General features: G+C 45.6%; 1 protein-coding gene across 6 annotated transcripts; it reads right to left on the bottom strand.

Annotated features, from left to right (window-relative positions):
• Nucleotides 1-797: 797 nt before the first annotated feature.
• LOC108603231 (baculoviral IAP repeat-containing protein 6) lies at nt 798-19059 on the bottom strand. Of its 6 annotated transcripts, XM_017991850.2 has the most exons (33): nt 18636-19059; nt 17745-18055; nt 16528-17599; nt 15622-16380; nt 14750-15563; nt 14468-14688; nt 14191-14403; nt 13717-14131; nt 13228-13655; nt 12942-13174; nt 12767-12872; nt 12655-12698; nt 11237-12597; nt 10882-11153; nt 10645-10820; nt 10094-10585; nt 9917-10037; nt 9619-9690; nt 8607-9394; nt 8281-8545; nt 7995-8218; nt 7821-7938; nt 7532-7762; nt 7284-7468; nt 6673-7214; nt 6142-6608; nt 4685-6076; nt 4305-4574; nt 3563-4183; nt 2659-3493; nt 2127-2598; nt 1634-2062; nt 798-1563 (listed from the first exon to the last, which is right to left on the bottom strand). In XM_017991850.2, exons 1-33 carry the CDS (start codon nt 18850-18852, stop codon nt 1126-1128), a joined length of 14604 nt encoding a protein of 4867 aa, XP_017847339.1. In that variant the 5' UTR covers nt 18853-19059; the 3' UTR covers nt 798-1125. The 6 variants fall into 6 exon arrangements, with proteins under 6 accessions (XP_017847339.1, XP_017847335.1, XP_017847338.1 ...); XM_017991846.2 differs by having other exon boundaries at nt 11237-12698; XM_017991849.2 differs by having other exon boundaries at nt 4305-4541; nt 11237-12698.
• Between the last annotated feature and the right edge of the window lie 93 nt (nt 19060-19152).

The following is a 19152-nucleotide window of genomic DNA, read 5'->3' as shown; positions in this document are numbered from 1 at the left end:
TTACAATTTTTACCATTAATTTAATAGTTGCACGTGTACAAATTATACAAAGTCCACAAAAGTGCTAAATAGCTAGAAAAGCAACTTCAATTACTGTTAAGAAGAGCTCGAAGATTTTTTATATTTTACACATTGCATTACATGGGTCTACATCGCTGAAAGAAAAATCATTTTCAAGGCCATGTTTTCCTAGATGCGTTCACCTCAAAGATCAAATAACTTAGCCATGGATATTTGAAATAAGGGCGCATTCCACTCTCATACTAACTTAAGTTCTATTATTATTTAATGCATTAAGAAGTTAAAAATCACCCAAGAGTCAAATAAGTCAATAACGAAATTGTGAATTGCTTACCACCTATGTTAGTGCGTTCGCTCCATATCACTTCTGTCGTTCTCAAATTCCAAATAAGCAAATTTTATTTCGCTTTGCATAATTTTGTTTAATTGTAAAAGTAACTCTGCACATTTCATTTGTAAATATTTAACTAAAAGTCTACGTACACTGTTGTTGAATACACATTAATTTACTTTTGGTGGTGTTGTTGTAATATTTGTTATTAGTTAAAGTTGTGATATTTCATGCTATACACAGACATACATACATAGTAATATAATTTCATTTTGTTTTCAGTAGTTGCATTGAACGAAGCATTTATAAAAATTATTATATATATATATATAAGAATATAAATATATATATATATATAAATATAATATATAAAAATAATATATAACATGCATTTATATACCTATATATATATATATATACCTATATAAAGTATAGGTATGTTAGTCGAGTGAAAAATGTTTGTTTTACATTCAATATAATGAGTGTGGATGCTTGCTTGAAAAATAATTATGTATTCAGATATATTATTAAACTTTTTTATTGATGTGCATGTGTGTGTGTGTTTTTTTAAAAGGTTCTTCGATTAACATTTATAGTTAGGGATTTTTTTTCATTATGTAAAGCACACCAAGTTCTGTTACAGTTGCAGTCTCTCTCTTACAAAAACTAAAACAAAACAAAAGAGCATAAAACAAAACTTATAAACGTAAAAATAAAACTGTCTAGTGCGCGGCGGCGGCTTCTTCGTCGTCGTCGTTTAGGATAAAGTAATCTTATGGTGTGTCCTCCTCCTTGTCCTGCCAGACGCTGCTTTCATTCTCCGTATCACTTAGAATTTCGACCACCTCTCCCTCGCCGGCCAATGCTTCCTCTTCTTTGATCATATCCTTAACGAAATCCAGATTCAGTGGATCGTCGGTGAATACCTGGGAGTTTGTCGTCGCATTGGCAGCCGCCGCAGTGGAAACATCCATTGGCGGCAATGTGGCAACTGGATTAAAAGGTGCATCTAAGTCTTCTAGGCCGCGCGGTGGCTTCAGCCTGGCCAGCTCTTCTCGCAAATGGCGATAATGTCGACGCAACACCATTGAATTGAATGATATGGTTCGACTAGCACGCTCCGTATACTGCGGCTTGCTCAGCTCCTCAATCCAGCCCTCGATCTGCGAGCAGATCTCTTCACGCTTGAGGAAAAAGTGCTTATGTATGACCTAAAAGACACAAAAACAAAGGCATGTTTATTGCTCTGCCATATCAAGTCAAATCAAAGTCTAGACTTACATCTGTAAAGCATGGACTGGGATTGCGTATCTGCTCCAGCATGGCCCAGCGCACACAGGCCTGATAGATGTTGCTATTGTATTCCCGCGACGAATTTGTGCCACTCGGCGTGCCACGACTTCGCTCGAAGCCAGGCTCATTGAAGTACGGCTCGGGCACCAATATCAGGGACTGTATAGAGACGAGCACCTGCAGAAAACTGGACGTTTGTGCATTCCACTTTTCCTCTGGCCGACCATGCCACGTGTTTAGCACAGAGAGGCATACCTTGCCATCATTGTATAGATTTGGATTAAAGCGCACCGAATTGCGCCCTGTGGTCTCCAGATTGATGAGCATGGGCAAGTTGGGATAATCTGGCGGAAAGAACACATCAAACTCAAAGCAGCCATTCGCATACGGCGTGTCTGCGGGGCCAGTTATGAGAACCTGAAACCACAACAACGTTAGCTTAAAACAATCATCCAATTAGCTAGCAGAGTGTTTAACGCACCTTCATAATGTCCAATCTATCCGTATCACAGCGCACAAATACTGAACTGCTAAAGCTCAGCGGCAAACTGGTGGAGAGCGTTACCGCCTCCTGCGCCAAGCGCTTGACACGTGACGGATGATAGCGATCCCCAGCCAGACGTACCATTTTCTCAAAATGATGAGAAACCACAAAGCGAAAACTATTGTTATCCGATTCGACAATCATATCAAACGTATCGAATTGACGCTTCTTCATGAGCTCTAGATAGCGCTGCTCAACAGATTTATTTATCGGTCGATCAACTGAGCCCACACCATCCTTACGCCTGTGCTTCATATTAATTAGCGCATCAGCATCTGTGGTCTTTTGCACAAGCACACTGGTCTCATGTATATCCGGTATGAGCAGCGCTAGACCCTCGTCGTCCCCATCGTCAATATTGAAAGTTAACTGATGTGTTTGGCCCTTGATGTTTGATTTCTTGTTGACTCTGCAAGGCAAAAGGATTATACAAATTTCAAAAATATCTGATTTCTTAGTTGCGGCTTACTTGAGTCGTTTGGCATATGTGTCCACGCAGGTCTTCATGTTCTTTAGCAGCTCCGCTATGGGTGGCGTACACTCACCGCTAAGACTGGATGTAGGTTGCAGCAGCGACACCAGACTCTTGGAGAGCGTGAGCGCTCGCAACAGCTTTAGTATGGCACGATAAAGCGGAATGTGTCTAGTTATATCCAATACTGAATCGTTGCGCAGATATGAGCTGAGCGCTGGTATCAGGCACGACTGCTGCAGCAGTGCTTGGAAAAGAGGCGGCAGTTCGCTTTCTATACCGAGATCGCGCACATCATGATAGGCAAGTATATCCTCGCCACGCATATTGCTTGGTATGCAGTCACCGGGATTTATGTAGCTAGCCAAGACCAGCAGCAGCACAGTGACATGCTCCTCTTCGCTCTTCTGGCGCATTAACGCTTGCTCCACATTCCAAGACTGCGTAGTCGAGCCAGTGCCAAAGCCTGTACCCTTAGCCCAATAGATATGACTCTTATCATCCGATGTTACCGTATTGGCTATGGGCTCATCAGCTGCGCTACTTTTACTTGTAGCACCGCTGCCACCATTGGCATTGGCATTGCTGTTGCTCTGACTATTGCTGCTGGTTGAGGCCTCACTAAGCGTGGCGCCTATTTTGTTGTTGTGCGACTGATGCGAGAATATACCCAGGCAGTTGAGCACCAGATGCATGGCGCCCACTTCTATCACCACGCGACGCAGCAACATGCCATCGTCCGTGGACAGAGAAACGCTATCTAGCAACTGTCGGAATACCTCAAACGGCAATGTGGGCAATGAAGGCGCCAGGGACAGACTATAGATGTCATCTGCAAAGAAACAATAATATAGTTTATAAGTATGAGCCACAAAATAGTGAAATAAATAGTCACACTCACTGCCATCGCCATCGCCAGTTACGCCCAACACCAGCCGCAGCAGACACTGCGCACGCTGCTTATCCCTGAGGAGCACATCAGAGTAGGCCGGCAGGCGAAGGAATAGACCAAAGGCGGCCAACGAATGCTGCGGCACGGAGCTAACAGTTACTTGTTTCACCGTCGGCTCACATATGGTATCCTCCACATCCTCATAGAGCTCATCGTTAGGCACTAGTTTTACCCAATCTGACAGCGGCGGACTCTTCTCTTTTTCGCTCGCCACAGCGGTGGCCTTGCGACCCATATACTCCGGATATACCGTGGGCAGATAGTGTGCCAACAACGATAAGCCACCGCTGCTAGAGAAACGTTGCAAGGGTGTTGGCAACGGCTCCGTACAAGTGGCTTTTAGTTTTCGCAGCTCGGTTTTCTCCTCGCCTACTGTGCGTTGGGGCATCAAATCCAATGTAAGGCAGGGTTCGGACAGCGAGTGGCCAGAAGCCATCATTGTAGCTAGCACCTGCGAGACTGTCGCATCACCACACACCAATATTTCCGGATAATCGGGCACCACCAGCTGACTGCCAGTGGCCCCATGTCCATTTTGCAGCAAAAAGTCCTCGACGTTGAAAATACCGGCTGGAAAAAAATTAAAAGATCGTTGTCAATTTAAGAAAAATCATATTATCTAAGAACTGCTCGCTAGTCGACTGCTTTGTTTTTAATTTAAACTACTTTGCTTGTTGAGTATTGGACTTACTGTAGATATACATGGGTGATTGCATGGTTTGAGTTTCCTTGTCCTTGTTCGCTTGGTTCTTTGCATCCTTAACGCGTTTGTCCTTTGCCGCCACAGCTGCGTCCACAGGAATCTGCATGCTGCCGGCATCCATGCTGGCAAAATTCATGAAACCAGGTTTTTCGATCTTGGTAACATCGCATGCCTTGGCAGCAGCAACGGCTGGCATGTTCTTTGTCGCATCACCCGCGCGCTGATCTGTTGGCGTTTGATACACTAAGTTACTATAGACTACAACAGAATACAAAATAATAATAAATAAACAATAAGTAAATGATAAAACCATAATTTCAAAACTAATGCTGTCTAACATACTTAACGACTGACTGTGTGAAACTTACCGCTGACGCAATTCAGCATAACCTCCTGGCAGGTTGTGTTGACGTTGACGTTGAAGAGCATTTGATGCGCGCTGCTGCGCTTGGCGGGATGATGATTGACAGCCGCAACGGGCAGACTATGACTGGCACCGCCACTTGCGCCGCCACCATTTCCACTAGAGCCACCACCCATAATAGCCGACAAGGTATCGCGACGTTGCAGCGGCTGCTGGCTTCGCACAGCGACTGTTATATGCTCATTCTCTAGCAGCAGCTGCAGCACCAGTTGTCGCGTAAATCCAGAGATGGTGGGTCGACTGCTGACCGCAGTGCGCAGCGGCTTGCATATGATGGCGCCTATAAGCAGCGAGGTAAGCACCTCTTGATTGTTTGGATGGCAGGCGCTAACACGCGTAAAGAAATTAATTGTGGCACGCTCCAGACGTATAAACGACTGTTGCATGGGCAAGCTTTGGCTAAACTGTGTCAGATGTGTATTGCAGAGCAGCAGCAGTAGTGGCTTCCAGAACATTGAACCCTGCATGGTGCCCAGCCAGTCACGCATGGGTCCCTCGGCACAGCACTCGGCGAAAAAGTCCAACACCTTGGGCACATTGGCACTGCTCAAGAGCGGTGCTGTGTCCTGAGCGGCACTTGCCTCAGCTTTGTCGTGATCTGTTAGCAGGGAATCTCCTCCAGCGGCAGTGGCCTGACGCTGACTACTACAACTAGCGGTAACAACAGGCTCTGAAGTTGCGACTGGCTGGCTGGGAGCGCTAGTTTCTGGGGTGGGCAGCAAGTGGGTGCAATACTCATAAATGGCATGGGCCAGCAGCTTGGGTAAGCCCGAGTCCAGCATTTGGTAAACAGCAACCGGGGATTGGCAGGCCAAGCCAAGCGTCTTGAGGAATGCGGGTCGTTGCAGTAACTGCGTCAGATTCTCGCTGCCCTCGCGTCTAAACCAAGCACTGCCGCTCTGCACCTTGCTATCATCCGTTTTTCCCGGCGCCTGTGGCTCCAACTTAATGCCCAATTTGACCAGCATCTGGTTGAACAACTCGGGTTTAATGTAGCACAGCGCACAAAGCAACGCATCGAAGCTGCACTTCAATGGCTCATCGTGCTCCAGCTCTGCTACCCACTGATAGCACGTTTCAAACAAAGCCGGCGTTATGAGCTGCGCCAAATCAGCCGAAGGCACTTGTTGTTGACGCTGCACATGCCACAGAATGGAGGAAATGACCTTGACGAAGCCGCTTTGTGGATTATTGCAGCGAGCCTGTTTGCTGTAGTTGTCATGCAGCTGCATAATCCAGTCAAGCAGAACGCGCAGCTTGTCTAGCATGTTGGTCGTAGAGCTGATGACTACCTGGTATATAAGATCGCAGACAGCATCGCTGGACAGCTTAAACACTGTTAAGAAAACATACTGAATAAGAACCAGAGCGCTGGAAGCGATATAGAAGTACAATGCTTACCCTGCGGCGTTGTATGCCACAGCAGCGTGCGCAGCAGCTGCAGGCTCAGCTCATGATTATAGGCACCCAGCTTGAGTAATATGGTCTCAAGATGCTGCTGCGCCAGGCTAGGTATCATAGGCATGATGTTTAGTAGCGAGCAGCAGGCCTCTAGAAAGCCTGGATATGCAGCTGGGTAGGAGGCAATTAGATCGGATAGCTTGCTGTCTGGTTGCAAGGCAGCCACATGGAAGCAGCGTGAGAGTATGCGCACCCAGCCTATGCTTGTTTTGGCAAAGGCATCATCCTCAGGCATGGAGTCCACATCCAAGGCGGACAATGCAGATGTGGGCAAGTGTGAGGTGCAGGACATGAAAGAGTCAGCACCAAAGGCGCTCTGTCCACGCAATCCTTGCAGTCGATTGCCAAAAATGGTCTGACCTAGCACGGCAATCTGCACCAGACCCACGTTGCCACAATCTTTTGGTCTGCAAGAAAATAAAAATAAATATTATGTAATGGTGTGTAAAATACAACTTGAATAATTATTACTTATAGAGCCGCAGCACAATACTGGTGGCCACCTCGGCTTTGGCCAGCTTGAGACGTATGCAGGTAAGACCTGTCGTCGCCATGGGTGCACCCACAGGAATAGATCCCACTCCATAATCGCGCGAGAGCTCCAATGCCACCGCCGAAGGACAAGAGGCCAGACTAGAGGTATGCGGTACCAGCTGCACTTCCTTCAGCAATATAGCCGTGGGCAGTGTGATGGTTAAATCCACGTGTGTTTCATTTGGATAAAACATATAGCTCCAGGCGGGTGAGCGCGGTCTTCTATGCGTTCCATTTGGATTCGATATCAGCATCTCGGCACTCTGTGCCGCATCATTCTCCGAAACAATATGCGAGAAGGGTGCAAAATTAATTAACCCATCATACTGTGCACCAGTGTTTCTCGACGTTTGCGCCGCTGTCGATGTGGTTGTGGCGCCCGTGCTGGTAGTGGTCTTTTTGCAGGAAGTGCCATTGCTCACATGGTTGCTCAGCTTTAGACGCGTATTGCGCGTCATATGCTGCATTATCAATGATATCTGCAATTGAAGACAACATTGTTATTTGACTGTTATTGCCGTCATTGAATTTATCTGTGTTTTTCTCACCAGTCCCGGCTGCATGTTGATAATGGTTTTGTGCTGCCGCACCAGGTTGTGGCAAATTATTTGTATGCCTCCAAGTTGAGTAAAAATTTGCACAGCCGCCGTCACCTCCAGCACCTTGGATATATACCACAGAAATGGCTCCGATAGCTGCAGTTTGGGCAATGTCGCATTGCGTTGTATGGTGGCTGGAAAGACACGAGCACTTTCTAGTTAATGTTTTCTACTTCACAACAACAAGGAACACTCACTCTCTTCAAGATATTGGCAAATGGGCGCCACCACCAGCCGTGGGTTAGAAGCCTTTTCACTTAAGGTTACCATCAAACTGAACACAGCATCGGCTATGGTTTGCGGCTCGGTTAACATCATATTCGATTTAAGCGAAAAGATACAGCTGGAGGACATCATGGTAAATGTATTCGTGGAACATTGCGACAAAGCGCCAAACAAGCGCTTCATAGTGGAAAACTGACGCAGCACTATAAACAAAGACAACCATTGATAACAAATGAAAGGCGCAAGCACATTAAAACGCACCCCAATCAGCTATGCAGGGCACCTTGCTGCGATGTCCTTCGGTATTAAGCTGCTCAGCCTTGGTTTCATCTGTTTGACTTTGATTCGAAAGCTCCTCCTCCTCGGGTATGGTGACCTCCTGCAGCAAACAAGCTTATATTATATATTTAATACTTTTAATTGAAGGAAACCTACGCTCGGCTGCCTGGGCATCTCTGTCAGCACCATATGTGAGGAAAGCTTGAGTAAATTAATAATTAGCGAGCTGTCGCATATATTTCCATTCTGCTTGGCAGGATTCTCGGAGCCGAGTACGTTAGCAAATAGATTGCTAAAATTATTGCCAGCATTGGTGTTCTCATTACTGCGCTGGCACTGCAGCTTCTCGCCATTGGAAATGTTGTTAAACACCAGAAAGGCTAAAAATAAATAATAATATTAATCTGTTTATCTAAACTTTTAAATTGTTGGTCAAACTTACAAACACTTTCAATGATTTTGAGTGCAATATTGAGATCGCCCTTGTCGTTGGGCATGAGTAATAAATCGCGTACCAATTGATTTTGCGCATCAATGGGTCCTTGCTGATTGCTCATGGCGCCGCCAGGTTGCACCAACTGCAATATCACATGCAGCAATATGTCCTTAAGACGACGCTTACAGGGTATAAGCCCGCCACCGCTTTCATTCTTACTATAAAGCCACAGCAGCAGCTCATGCAGATGCTTGCAAATGGTGGGACCAGCCTGCAATTCAAAAAGCATTCATAAACAAGTGGTTTAGGTATTTTTACAAGTTAAGGCTTACACAGCGATTTGTAATGATGGAGGAGCTCATGCCATAGCCGGAAAAGAATCGCAGCAGCATTTTCTCAAAGTTCTCATCGTTCACAATGACCTCATTGATGCGTGTGCAGTCGGTGATATCGTCGCCAATGGGCAGCGAATTGCAGGCCAGGAATAGGCATTGAAAGCCCAAGCACCAAGTGCGTAGCTTAATATCATTATGCCAGGCCAAAGCCAGGAGTAAGCCCTGCACCGCATTGGCGCCGAATGGTATTTTTGGAATGTCTGTTTGCGTAATGCCCGAGGTGTAAGGCTTCTCGGCAAGCTCACAGTTAAGTGTTAGCCACATTTGCAGCACTTGCTCCAGGTGCACCCAAGTATCCTCATAATGCAAATCAGCCAGTATGGAATCGAACACATTCTTAAACATAATGTATGTATTTCGACCACTGTAATCCGGTCCAGACCACAGTTGCGTTAAATACTCCGGCCAGGGAGCCGCGTCAGGTGGTGTCGATACAAACTCATTGGTTAGCACCTGTGGCAGCGATGAATACAAATCCAATGAAGTGCGATTGGTTAAACGTCGCAGCTGCGCTTCCACATGCAGTTCCAGACCCGCATCCAAGCGCGAATCCATAGCAATTGATATGGATTTGCAGAAAAAGTTGAAAGTGTTCTTGCAAAGTGCATTGCTCTCCTTTTTGGTTATAGGCTTGGTGCGTTCGATCATGTCAATGTCGTTGAGCATCTCATCGAACTCCGTGTCCTCGCACTCAATCAACGACGGCAAGTAATTATATTTGACTGCTGCAAGAAGCAGGTATTAAAGTCACGAAATGAATGTAGGCAAAAGAGATAACTATAGATATACAGTTGGGGAGGAAAGCATAATTATGGACAGCTAGCACTATGAGATACATAAGGTGAAATACTTTGCCAGAAGCGCATGAGTTTATGCAAGGAAACAGGAGAGGTGAGAGAAAGTGCTGCGGATTAGGTAATAAAAGAGGAAAGAAAACTGCTGTGTTTACCCTCCTGATAAAATTCACTTGCGGTTGGCATATATAAGGATGCAGCCTGTGCGACGGAGCACGTAGACGTTGCTAAAAATAGGGAAATAATGTGGGTTTTTTTTTTAAGACTTAAGCGCAGACTTTGAAAGTAGTTTGCATAAGAATATTGAATATTTTTATATTGAGCTTAAGACTGATTATAAACTGGACACCTCAGTTCCATAATAAAATTTGATTTTAAATGTCACATAAAAAATATTATGCTTCTTTTGCTTTCTTATACAATTAATTAAATTATGTATAAGACAGAACTTACAGGCAAAGTCTGGAAACAGATCTCGCGTTTCCTGCAACGTAGCTGTTACCAATGGACGCACCCCATCATTGGTAGGCGTCGCATCGTTATCCCTAAACTGCTTATCAGCATCCAACAAATCCTGCAGAACAAATATATTAATAACTTGAGAAGCTTAACGTTTCAATATGACTGCACCTGCAACAGACAAGTAATGGCATGTACCGCCCAAGGCTGTTGCTGATCATTCCAGACGGCCAAGCGTATGAGCAGTTCCAGCTGCGCGCTAGTAATAATCTTACATAGCCGCACCGAGGGACGACATGCGGCCACAAGGCGTGCAATCACTTTGCAGGTTAACAAAAACTGATCCATATTGCAGTCGAAATTCATTTCTAAGAGCAAAGCGAACAAACCACGAATGACAACTTTAATGTTTGCCATGCTCAATGTCTTGAGACCTTTGTCAAAGTTGCTATCAGCATCGCTGACTCCAGCAAAGCCATCCATTTGTTTGCCACCTATAGCATTGTTTGTCTTAGCAGTGGAGCTGGCAGTGGCATTGGAGTTGGCGCTCACACCTGGCACACACATGCCGCCGCTGCTGACCATTTTGCCCGTGGTCGGGGTGGTCTTGCTGTTTCCGCCGACCTTCGATTTGCTGGAGAGCTCCATAAATATTCCAGGATGCTGCGGCAAATGAACGCATATTAGTTAATTACTTGTCGTTAATTTTGCCATTTTCTCACCTCGTTCTGTATCATGTAAATTTTCTTGCCCCAATCCGTATAGGGTTGCACGGAGTACTTGTTTTGCTGTATAATGCGCTTCTTAAAGCAACGCAATTGTTTACTGTTTGGCGTATTGCTGGGCCTCGTCTTAGTAAAGTCGCTCTCGCAGCTCATAAAGTCCCAGCGTGCGGCAGCTGCAAAATAAGATAAGCGTTAGTGAAGCAGACGAAAGCATGACAACTATACACCATATACATTTATCCTTGCGCTCATTGTTGTCATCCAGGCAAACCGATAGAAACAGGAGCAGCCAGGTAATCAATTGCAGATCAGACGAGCTGCCCATGGCAGCTGTGCGTTCCGCTGCGCTTGCGGAAGTGCTCGGCTGCTCCGATTGAAATTTGTAATGCGGCGATATGGGAGCCAATAGCTTCACTAAGGTCTTCAGTACCGCATCTATAACAATGGATCGGCAGGCGCCCATGGCAATGCTGCGACGTCCCAAATATGTCAACAAGAAGAAAATGCTGCAGAAAAAACAATTGCGACGAATTGTGCATTATTTTAAAGAGTCTAATTCTAAAGATTCTAAAGATGAGCAAACACCTACCGATCCTGTGGGAATGCTTTGCAGTTCTGCGCAGAAAATAGGCTGCAGAAGGTGTCGGCCAGGAAGTCCCCCCACCAGGGTTGGAAGCAGCACATGCGCACCAGCAGTGAGCAGGTGGCCAGCTGGAGTTGCGCCTCGCCATAGACGACCAGGGAATTGAAGAGCGCTTTGGCTGTGGACACATTGAAGCGTTGATGCACGGGCAGTATATTCTTGATGCCATATTCTATGGAAAAGTTCAAGAGCACTTCCACCAGGCTGAGACTCAGCACGCGCAGCTTGTCGCGTGAAGCGTTGCGCAGCGACTCCTCGATGAGTCCCGGACTTGGCGGCGCTGGTGTGCGTTGCAGCTTATAGGGCAGGGCACGCTCTAAGCGCTGCACTACATTGCGGATTACATTAATTTGATATTGCAGCAGCATGCACTCCTCATAGAGCGCAACCACTTTGTTATTGTTGTTGTCAAGGCCGCAGCTAAGTTCTTCTTCGCGCTGCTTGCTGATGAAGGCCTGCAGATGTGCCACATTGGATAATTCGCTGTGACGCATGGGCGCCAGTAGCTCCATGAGTTTGGCACTTGCCAAGCTGTAGCGGCAGTGTACATCCTCATAGAGTGCATTCAACGATTTAAGATGCATGTGCAGCGCCTGCGTTGGCTGCTTGACAAAACGCACCAAATTATCCCCATAGCCATCATGCTCCAACACCACCGGATGCCCAAAGAAACTGCCCAGCGGCACTTTGCATTTGGTTGAAGACGTGCCAATGCGTCCCACAATAGTCAACTTCATAAAGCGACATATGGGCGGAGGCTGCATATCGCTTAACACCAGCGTCTTGGTTTGTATATCAACGGACTGCACTAAACGCGTGCAATCCGTCTCCTCGTCAAAGCACCAAATGTCTATATTGAGGGATGTGAGCTCATCGCAGGCGGGTATCACCAAATCGGTGAGTAGCACATGTTGCCCAAAATCGAGGACCACAAAGCGACGTGCGCCTGAAGGCATGCGATCGACCACAATCATTAGCTTGGGTGGTGGCGTTAGCAGCTTGTGCCAGGCAATAGGTGGACAAGGATTTGCACTTAAGTGTTCCAGTATTTTTTCACGTTCGGCTGCATCGTCGTTCAAACTGCGGGCACTGTCACTGCCAGTGCCTGCGCCTGGTCCGGTACCTGTGCCTGTAGCGGACGATTGCGATTGGTCGGATTGTTGCGACAGCGATGACTCCTCGGGCAACACATCTAGATTGGATTTGAGCAAAGGCTTCTCCCAGTTCTCCAGCTCACCAAAAGCATCGTAGCTGCTCTCCTCGTTCAGGCCAAACTTCTTCTGTATGTAACTGTTCCAAAGTGTGAGCTGTGGCAAAAATTTTGATATCTTCAGCTTATCAATCATAGCTTCCTTCTCGTTTACCTCCTCCTGCAGTGAGTTATCCAAATCGCTTAGCAGTGAACCAGCTAAAAGGTTGTGCAACAAAAGTATTAAAGGGGTATAAGATAATCACATGGAATTTGAAATCACTTACAAGTCTTGTCCTTGAAGCCATTAACCATGCTAAATGAGCCAAATCTGGGCTTGCCATCCTTCATTTCCTCCACCAGACACTCCACGTCGCTGACCAGATCGCTTATCTAAGACACAATGATGAATGTTTTAATATTTTCATAAATAGCATAAAGAGTCAGTTTTTTTTCTTTTACCAATTCCTCATCCTTGCCTTTGTTGTTTGTCACCAGCTTTGGAATCATCATGACATCCTCAATAACCACACTCGCCGGACCATTGACCACGCTGTCGATGCTATCGATGCGTGTGGCTTCTGAGGTTTGAACACAGTTAAAATGGAGCTGCACTACCTCAAGCAGGCCACGCAGCTGATTGCTAATACTTTTGCCCCGTATCAAATGTGGAAAAGTGCGAAAGTCTACGCCGTCTGCAAAGCGTAAATATGATACATTTTCAGTCAATGGTATACTATGCACTTACCAATTGAGCTCAAACGCTTAATGTCAAGTCCTGTTACGGGCAGTATAGTCGCACTGCTGCGTATAACATTATTAAGCGCTACAGCGGAGTTTGAGGCTTGGCGATTGATATTGGGATAATCGAAATCAAATATTTCCGGCTCAAAGGGATAACCATAGAGGCCAAAGCGTGTGCTAAGCAGAGCGCAATGTGGATCCCAGCGCTTATCAATTTCGTTGGTAATATCCTTGAGCAAATTAATAGCATACTCGGATATGCTATTGTGCGACTCAGCTGTGGAGGTAGCGCACGTTAACATTGTATACCAACGCACCACGCTGCCACACTGCGCACGCGGCAGTTCATAGAAAGTATTCGCAATGGCGGTCTTTATGCTCACATCCAGTGTTGCATGCTTCTGAAGCTCAACTGGCAAGTTGGTAACACCTCTGCCAAAAACAATGGTAACAATAAGCGAAAATATAATAAAATACAAGCTTGCCCACTTACTCTGTCAACATGACCAACAGTTTGACGCATTTGTGCGCCGTGTTGCGTTCACTGTAAATAATGCAGCTGCGCAACAGCTGCTCAATATGCTTCTCGGCCAGACAAATGCATTCGAATTGCTGTGCTAACAAATCATTAATATTGGCCGCCGTTTGTTTGTTGATCTGGTCCTTAATGCGTTCCGATTTGGCCGAGCGGTAGCGATTCAAGCGAATGAAACATATCCAATTGAGCACGTCCAGCGCTAGATTTTTGGTTAGCGGTGTTGTCTCCGCATCGCTGGCAATGCGCAACAGGCGCTCGAGCAGACCGTTGCTCTCCAACATGGCGATGCGCTGCATGCGCGCGTTGCTAATACGACTCTGCGACTTAACCGCACGCACGCTTATGGAAATCTCATGTAACCAATCGCAACCTAGCAGCAAAAAAAATAAATCCTTTAAAATGTCTAAAAAGGTTAGCTGAGCCCCATACCTCTTGTTTTTGGGCCATCCTGTGGTGGATCAGACACTGCCTTTATGTGCAGAAGAAAGTTACGCGTCCGTGTCTTGAATAGTTTTGGCGAGGTAAGCGTGGCAGTGCCGCCCTGATCACACAAATCAATGCAAGACGAGAGCTCAATGGGACCCGCCAGCAGCTCGGCATTGTGGGCCAGCAAATACTCCTCACTAAACACAGGGTTGTCAACTGAAAATAGATGTGATAGTAAGAAAAAGTTTGCTTTATTTTGATGTGATCCTTATACACTCACTGCAGGAGAGATCAATGTTCTCATCGATGACATTCGGTTTATAATTGGCATGCGGTCCCTTCATGCGATAGCCAAAGCCGTTTGTATTCTGCTTGAGCAAAGTGACCTGTATGGCAGCCGGATTGGAGCACTGCTGATATACAGTAAATTTCAAGTCAATGTGACCCAGCGGCACAGGCTGCGCCAGATTCAGTTCAATGATGTGCTCATCCCATGTGGTGCTGCAATTAAGTAGGCGCAACATATATAAATTCTGTTAATTACTAAAAAGTTTCAGCTTACGTGTCGTTATGCAGTCGCCAGGTGCGTGTAAAGTCACGTTCATCGCCGCCATGACGCATATTTTGTGATTGCTTGCGTTGCTTTTGCACCTGGCCCAAGTCGTTCCAACAGCTGGGCACCTCCGCTGAGTAAACAGTCAATTTGTCATCAAACAGTGTTAGCGCATAAAACAAATGCAAATCGGCCAGCGATAAATCTGATGTCTTATAAGCCAACAGATTGGCATTGTTGGCCATAAGTGAGAGTGCGGACGGGGAGATTTGCAATTGTGCGCTTTGGCTTGTTGAAGCGCCACCAGTGGGCTCGCTATTCACATCAATTGTTATGTTTGTCACACTCCTGCCTGCCTCGTTGCGTGCACCGTCAGTCACGCTTAAATCTAAAGCCTGCTGTGTTAAAGTGGTATTGCAGTCATCCTCCATTTCGAGCATCTCATCACCGGAATCATTTTCACTATCGTTGAGAGAGTAAAAGAGCATGCCGCCTTGGCGCAAACAACAACAGAGCCTGTCAAGATTGCGACAATAGACAACTGCTTCAAAGTGTTCGCCCTCCTCCTCAATCACAGATGTGGCTTGAAAGTCAGCCAACGAGTAGATTTCTACACACCCATCAGCGCAGACAACGCATATGGAGCCCGCTTCCTTGGCATCGGAGGCAGCAACGCCACCAAACGGTGGCAATATGCACAGCTGCTTGGGGCACTTGGCGCGACTAAAGTTCATGGCTAGCGTATAGTCATTAGAGATCTGCATGTCATCATAATCAAAGAGCAGCAGCTGTGCCGCAATATTGCACTCTGCATTGTTATCATCTATAAAAATTAATGTAATAATTCAAATGACTTTATACATATTCAAAACTGGCCTTACCCAAGTCCATTGACTCCACCTGTTGCTCTTCCTCCTCTTTGGCCACCGTGGCCATAATTATCTTGCTTGCCTCCGTTTCTGGTGCCTTGGTGCGCAACAGCTTGACCAACAACTGATTGCATTTGGCACTGGTGGGCATTATTTCATCTATTTCCACAATCTCCTTTGCATCCAATGTGGCACCACTGGCACTTTGTGCGCCATCCAAAGCATTCATGCGTCGCACACTTGTCCAGCTTTCGACAACACAATCAATTTCCTCGCTGGTGTTTAATTTGTCGCTGCTGCTGTTGCTGCCATTTATCATCATGCTGTTGTTGTTATTATTATTATTATTATTATTGTTGTTGTTGTTTGCCGATCCCAGGCCCAGCACGTTGTTGTCAATGTTGTTATTATTGTTGTTATGCTGCTGCGTTGCAGGCTCAGTATGATCAATAAGCTTGTCAATATTCAGCAGACTGTTGCTCACATTCACCGTGTTGGAGGAGGACACCATGAGACCAGTGCTGCCTTCATCCATATTGCTATCCAGTATTTGTGACAAGGTTGACAAATCAAAGTCATACAACCCGGACGAATTGTTGCACCCCGAATTATTGACGCCATTGTTCTTGTTATAGGTCATTAGGGCGGACACAAAACCATTGCTATCAAAGCCATCGGCAAACTTTTCATATGGCGTCATGGACTTATTATCATCATCCTTCGAGGATTCCAAACTAGCCTGGCTGACGATTACATTCGAATCACTTGAAGCTGTCAAAAAACACAAAGCAATACATTTAGCAAGAGATAACATAAACTACAAAGAACATTTTTGAGCTAGCTTATCTTAAGCTTGCCCCTTGGGTGCAAGGTGATGTCTATTAAATACTATTTTGCGTAGACATAACCTATACATACTTGTGCCTAGCTGTGAAGATGTCTTTTTAAGCTGACCTCCAATGCTTGTGACGCTGCCGCTATCATTGCTTATAATTGCCGAGCTCTCGCTGTGCCTATCTAGCTCCACCACATTTAGCACCACCATGCGTAGGGCCATCTCGCCGCTGCTTTGTCGCACGCTGACGCCCAGCACAATTTTTGAGCCAACAACACCAGCACGCAACGTGGATGTGGAGGTTATATGCTGTGCATTGAAACTAGTGCCGCCGCCGGTGCTAAATTTACCGCTGCCATGCATGCTGCTAGCGTGACCAGCGCCACTGCCTGCACTGCTGCTACTATAGTTGTTGGCCGAATACACATAGTTGACTTTGGCGCGAGCGCGTGCATTGGGCAGCACACAGATTGCTGTGACACGCGCCCATTCAAAGTTCTCCTCGAAGACTTCTTTGAGCAGCGTGGGCACATGTAGGGTATGCATAAGCTTAAGGTGACGCTCAATGCTCCAAACGCTAAGCTCGCCTGTTTCGGTGCAACTAGTGCATAGTACATTGGCATAGTCGCTGTTGGAGATGATATCGAAGCCTAGTCCAGGTGCGGTTAATGCTGGACTAGTTGCATAGCTGATGGATAGCGGTACATTCTGCGTATATTCGCCTTTGACAAATGGGCACATGGGCGAGTGGCGCTCGTGCTCGCTCCAAGGCTCATCGGTTTTCTCCCAGCAAACCAGGCAGACGTTGCATGTGAAGCACATGGCGCGGTCTTCCCCTGAGCTCGAAGGCTGGTGGTAAAAGCCCGCCTGCGCCATTTGGTCCGGTAACGCCCATTTGTAATCCATATGTGGCCACTTTTCAAATGTTTGGCGACGCACTGCCTCCGAGTGCATAAGCACACGCTGAAAGTTACTGTAATTCCAACCGTACTCCGAGAAACGTGATCCCATCAACATGTCCGTTAGTCGCTCATTGATGGCAGATGCTATGGCTAACACTGGAATATGTCGCTCCAGTCGCTTAAGCAGGATGACCACATTGTTAGCCACCAATTTTAAACTGGAATAGGGCACCTCCAAACAAATTGTGTTCCACTGCAAAGCATTCAGGGTGATTAATATAAAATGTAACAATTAAATTCTGAAAAATGGCCTCGCATAACAATTGTTTACAGGTGTATTGCATTACAAACCACTTGGTTTATTAACTCTGTTTGCGTTGCCATCTTAAATAACTTACGCGCTGCGCTTTGATGCCCTTTTTGGCGTTTTGCTGAGCTTGATTAATCTTCTGTGTGAGTTCATTACTAATGTCACAAGGACACTCTAGGCCCTCGCTCTCTAGTTCATTTATGCAGTTCTGAAAGATGATCGCCTCGGATAGTATGAGCTCCAGCTTAATATAATCATCGTTCTGGCCAATTGGTGCCTGTAGTATTGTGTCCAACAGCAAGACGCCATTATAATCTCCGCGTAGCCCAACATTGTGGCCATCCCAAAACAAAATCTTATCTTGCAATGGCATATAACGTCCACATATGGTGCTCTCAGCTAGAAAATAATCAATAAAATTAAAAACAATTACAAAATTTGAACAAATAGCCAAATGATTCAAGAAAGCACTTTTACGTATCTATATGTATGTATAATTACAGCCGATTGACTCGATATTTCACAAATGTTTGTAAATGGGAAGCATGAGTAATCATTGAGTGCTTAAACAAAACTTAAACTTAAACGAATTGAGCTCTACTGCGTAACCCTAACTGCGTAATATGTTAGTAGAAGCCTAAACAAAAACAATAACAAACATAAAACTTAAAAGTCGCAGTACTGGCACAAGCTCAACGAACGCAATCGTGTTTAATTTAATTTCAAAACGAATCCTTGCACAAATATTCTTTTACACACACACACACACACACACACACATCAATACAGACGTTCGTGTATGTATATCAATGATTTACGAATACCTACAAAATTACAAAACAAAATGCATCATACATATGCATGTGTTTATGTATGCATGTGCTTCTTATTGACGTATTTGTATCTGTTGTAAGTTTTTCTTTTGATTGTGTCTGTGCGTTTGTGTATGTATTCTGACTGCTGCTGCTGTGCTGCTTACCGTTTGTACTCAATTGATACGTCTGCAAAATAACACTGGAATTGACATCTAGAACTTTCACTAGATTATTGACACCAAACACAAGCAGCACATTTAATTGCGGATGATAGACAATGTTGCGTATTTCAAACGCTGGTGCTCCGCCAGGCAAGGCTCCATCGTTGCCATCATCGCCCACATCCAAGTATCCGTCTTGCTTCAGAATACGCTGCTCCATGCTGTAACTACATGCGTTGTTGGTGTGTAGTCAGAGCGCGCCCCCCTTTTCGCTTCTTGACAACGCGAACTTTAAATTTTTCTTTCAACTGTTGGTTTCAGAAGTCTACGAGATCAATTGATTATAATGTCTTCACGTTTAAAAATACAATTATTTTCGTCGGGCCGTTTCGCTGCAGTTTTTTCTGTGCCCCTTTTGCTTCTGACAGTTGCCATTCGCATTTGGGTTTGCGAATTGTCAAAAATTGCGATTCACACACTGTGTTAACTTAACAGGGGTGGTTTTAATGTTCGGAGTTCT

The sequence above is a fragment of the Drosophila busckii genome, chromosome 3R (genome assembly GCF_011750605.1).
Source record: "Drosophila busckii strain San Diego stock center, stock number 13000-0081.31 chromosome 3R, ASM1175060v1, whole genome shotgun sequence".
Taxonomy (NCBI): domain Eukaryota; kingdom Metazoa; phylum Arthropoda; class Insecta; order Diptera; family Drosophilidae; genus Drosophila; species Drosophila busckii.
Note: the sequence above shows the minus strand (reverse complement) of the source record. Positions and strands in the feature narration are given on the sequence as shown.

Excerpts from the sequence above, each read along its gene's own strand:
- LOC108603231 (XM_017991846.2), bottom strand. The coding sequence starts at position 18,852 with ATGGAGCAGCGTATTCTGAAGCAAGACGGATACTTGGATGTGGGCGAT. Across the intron at positions 16,381-16,527 it reads ATCTTCACAGCTAGGCACAA|CTTCAAGTGATTCGAATGTA; the intron begins GTATGTATAGGT and ends GTTTTTTGACAG. Across the intron at positions 13,175-13,227 it reads TAAGCGTTTGAGCTCAATTG|ACGGCGTAGACTTTCGCACT; the intron begins GTAAGTGCATAG and ends TACGCTTTGCAG.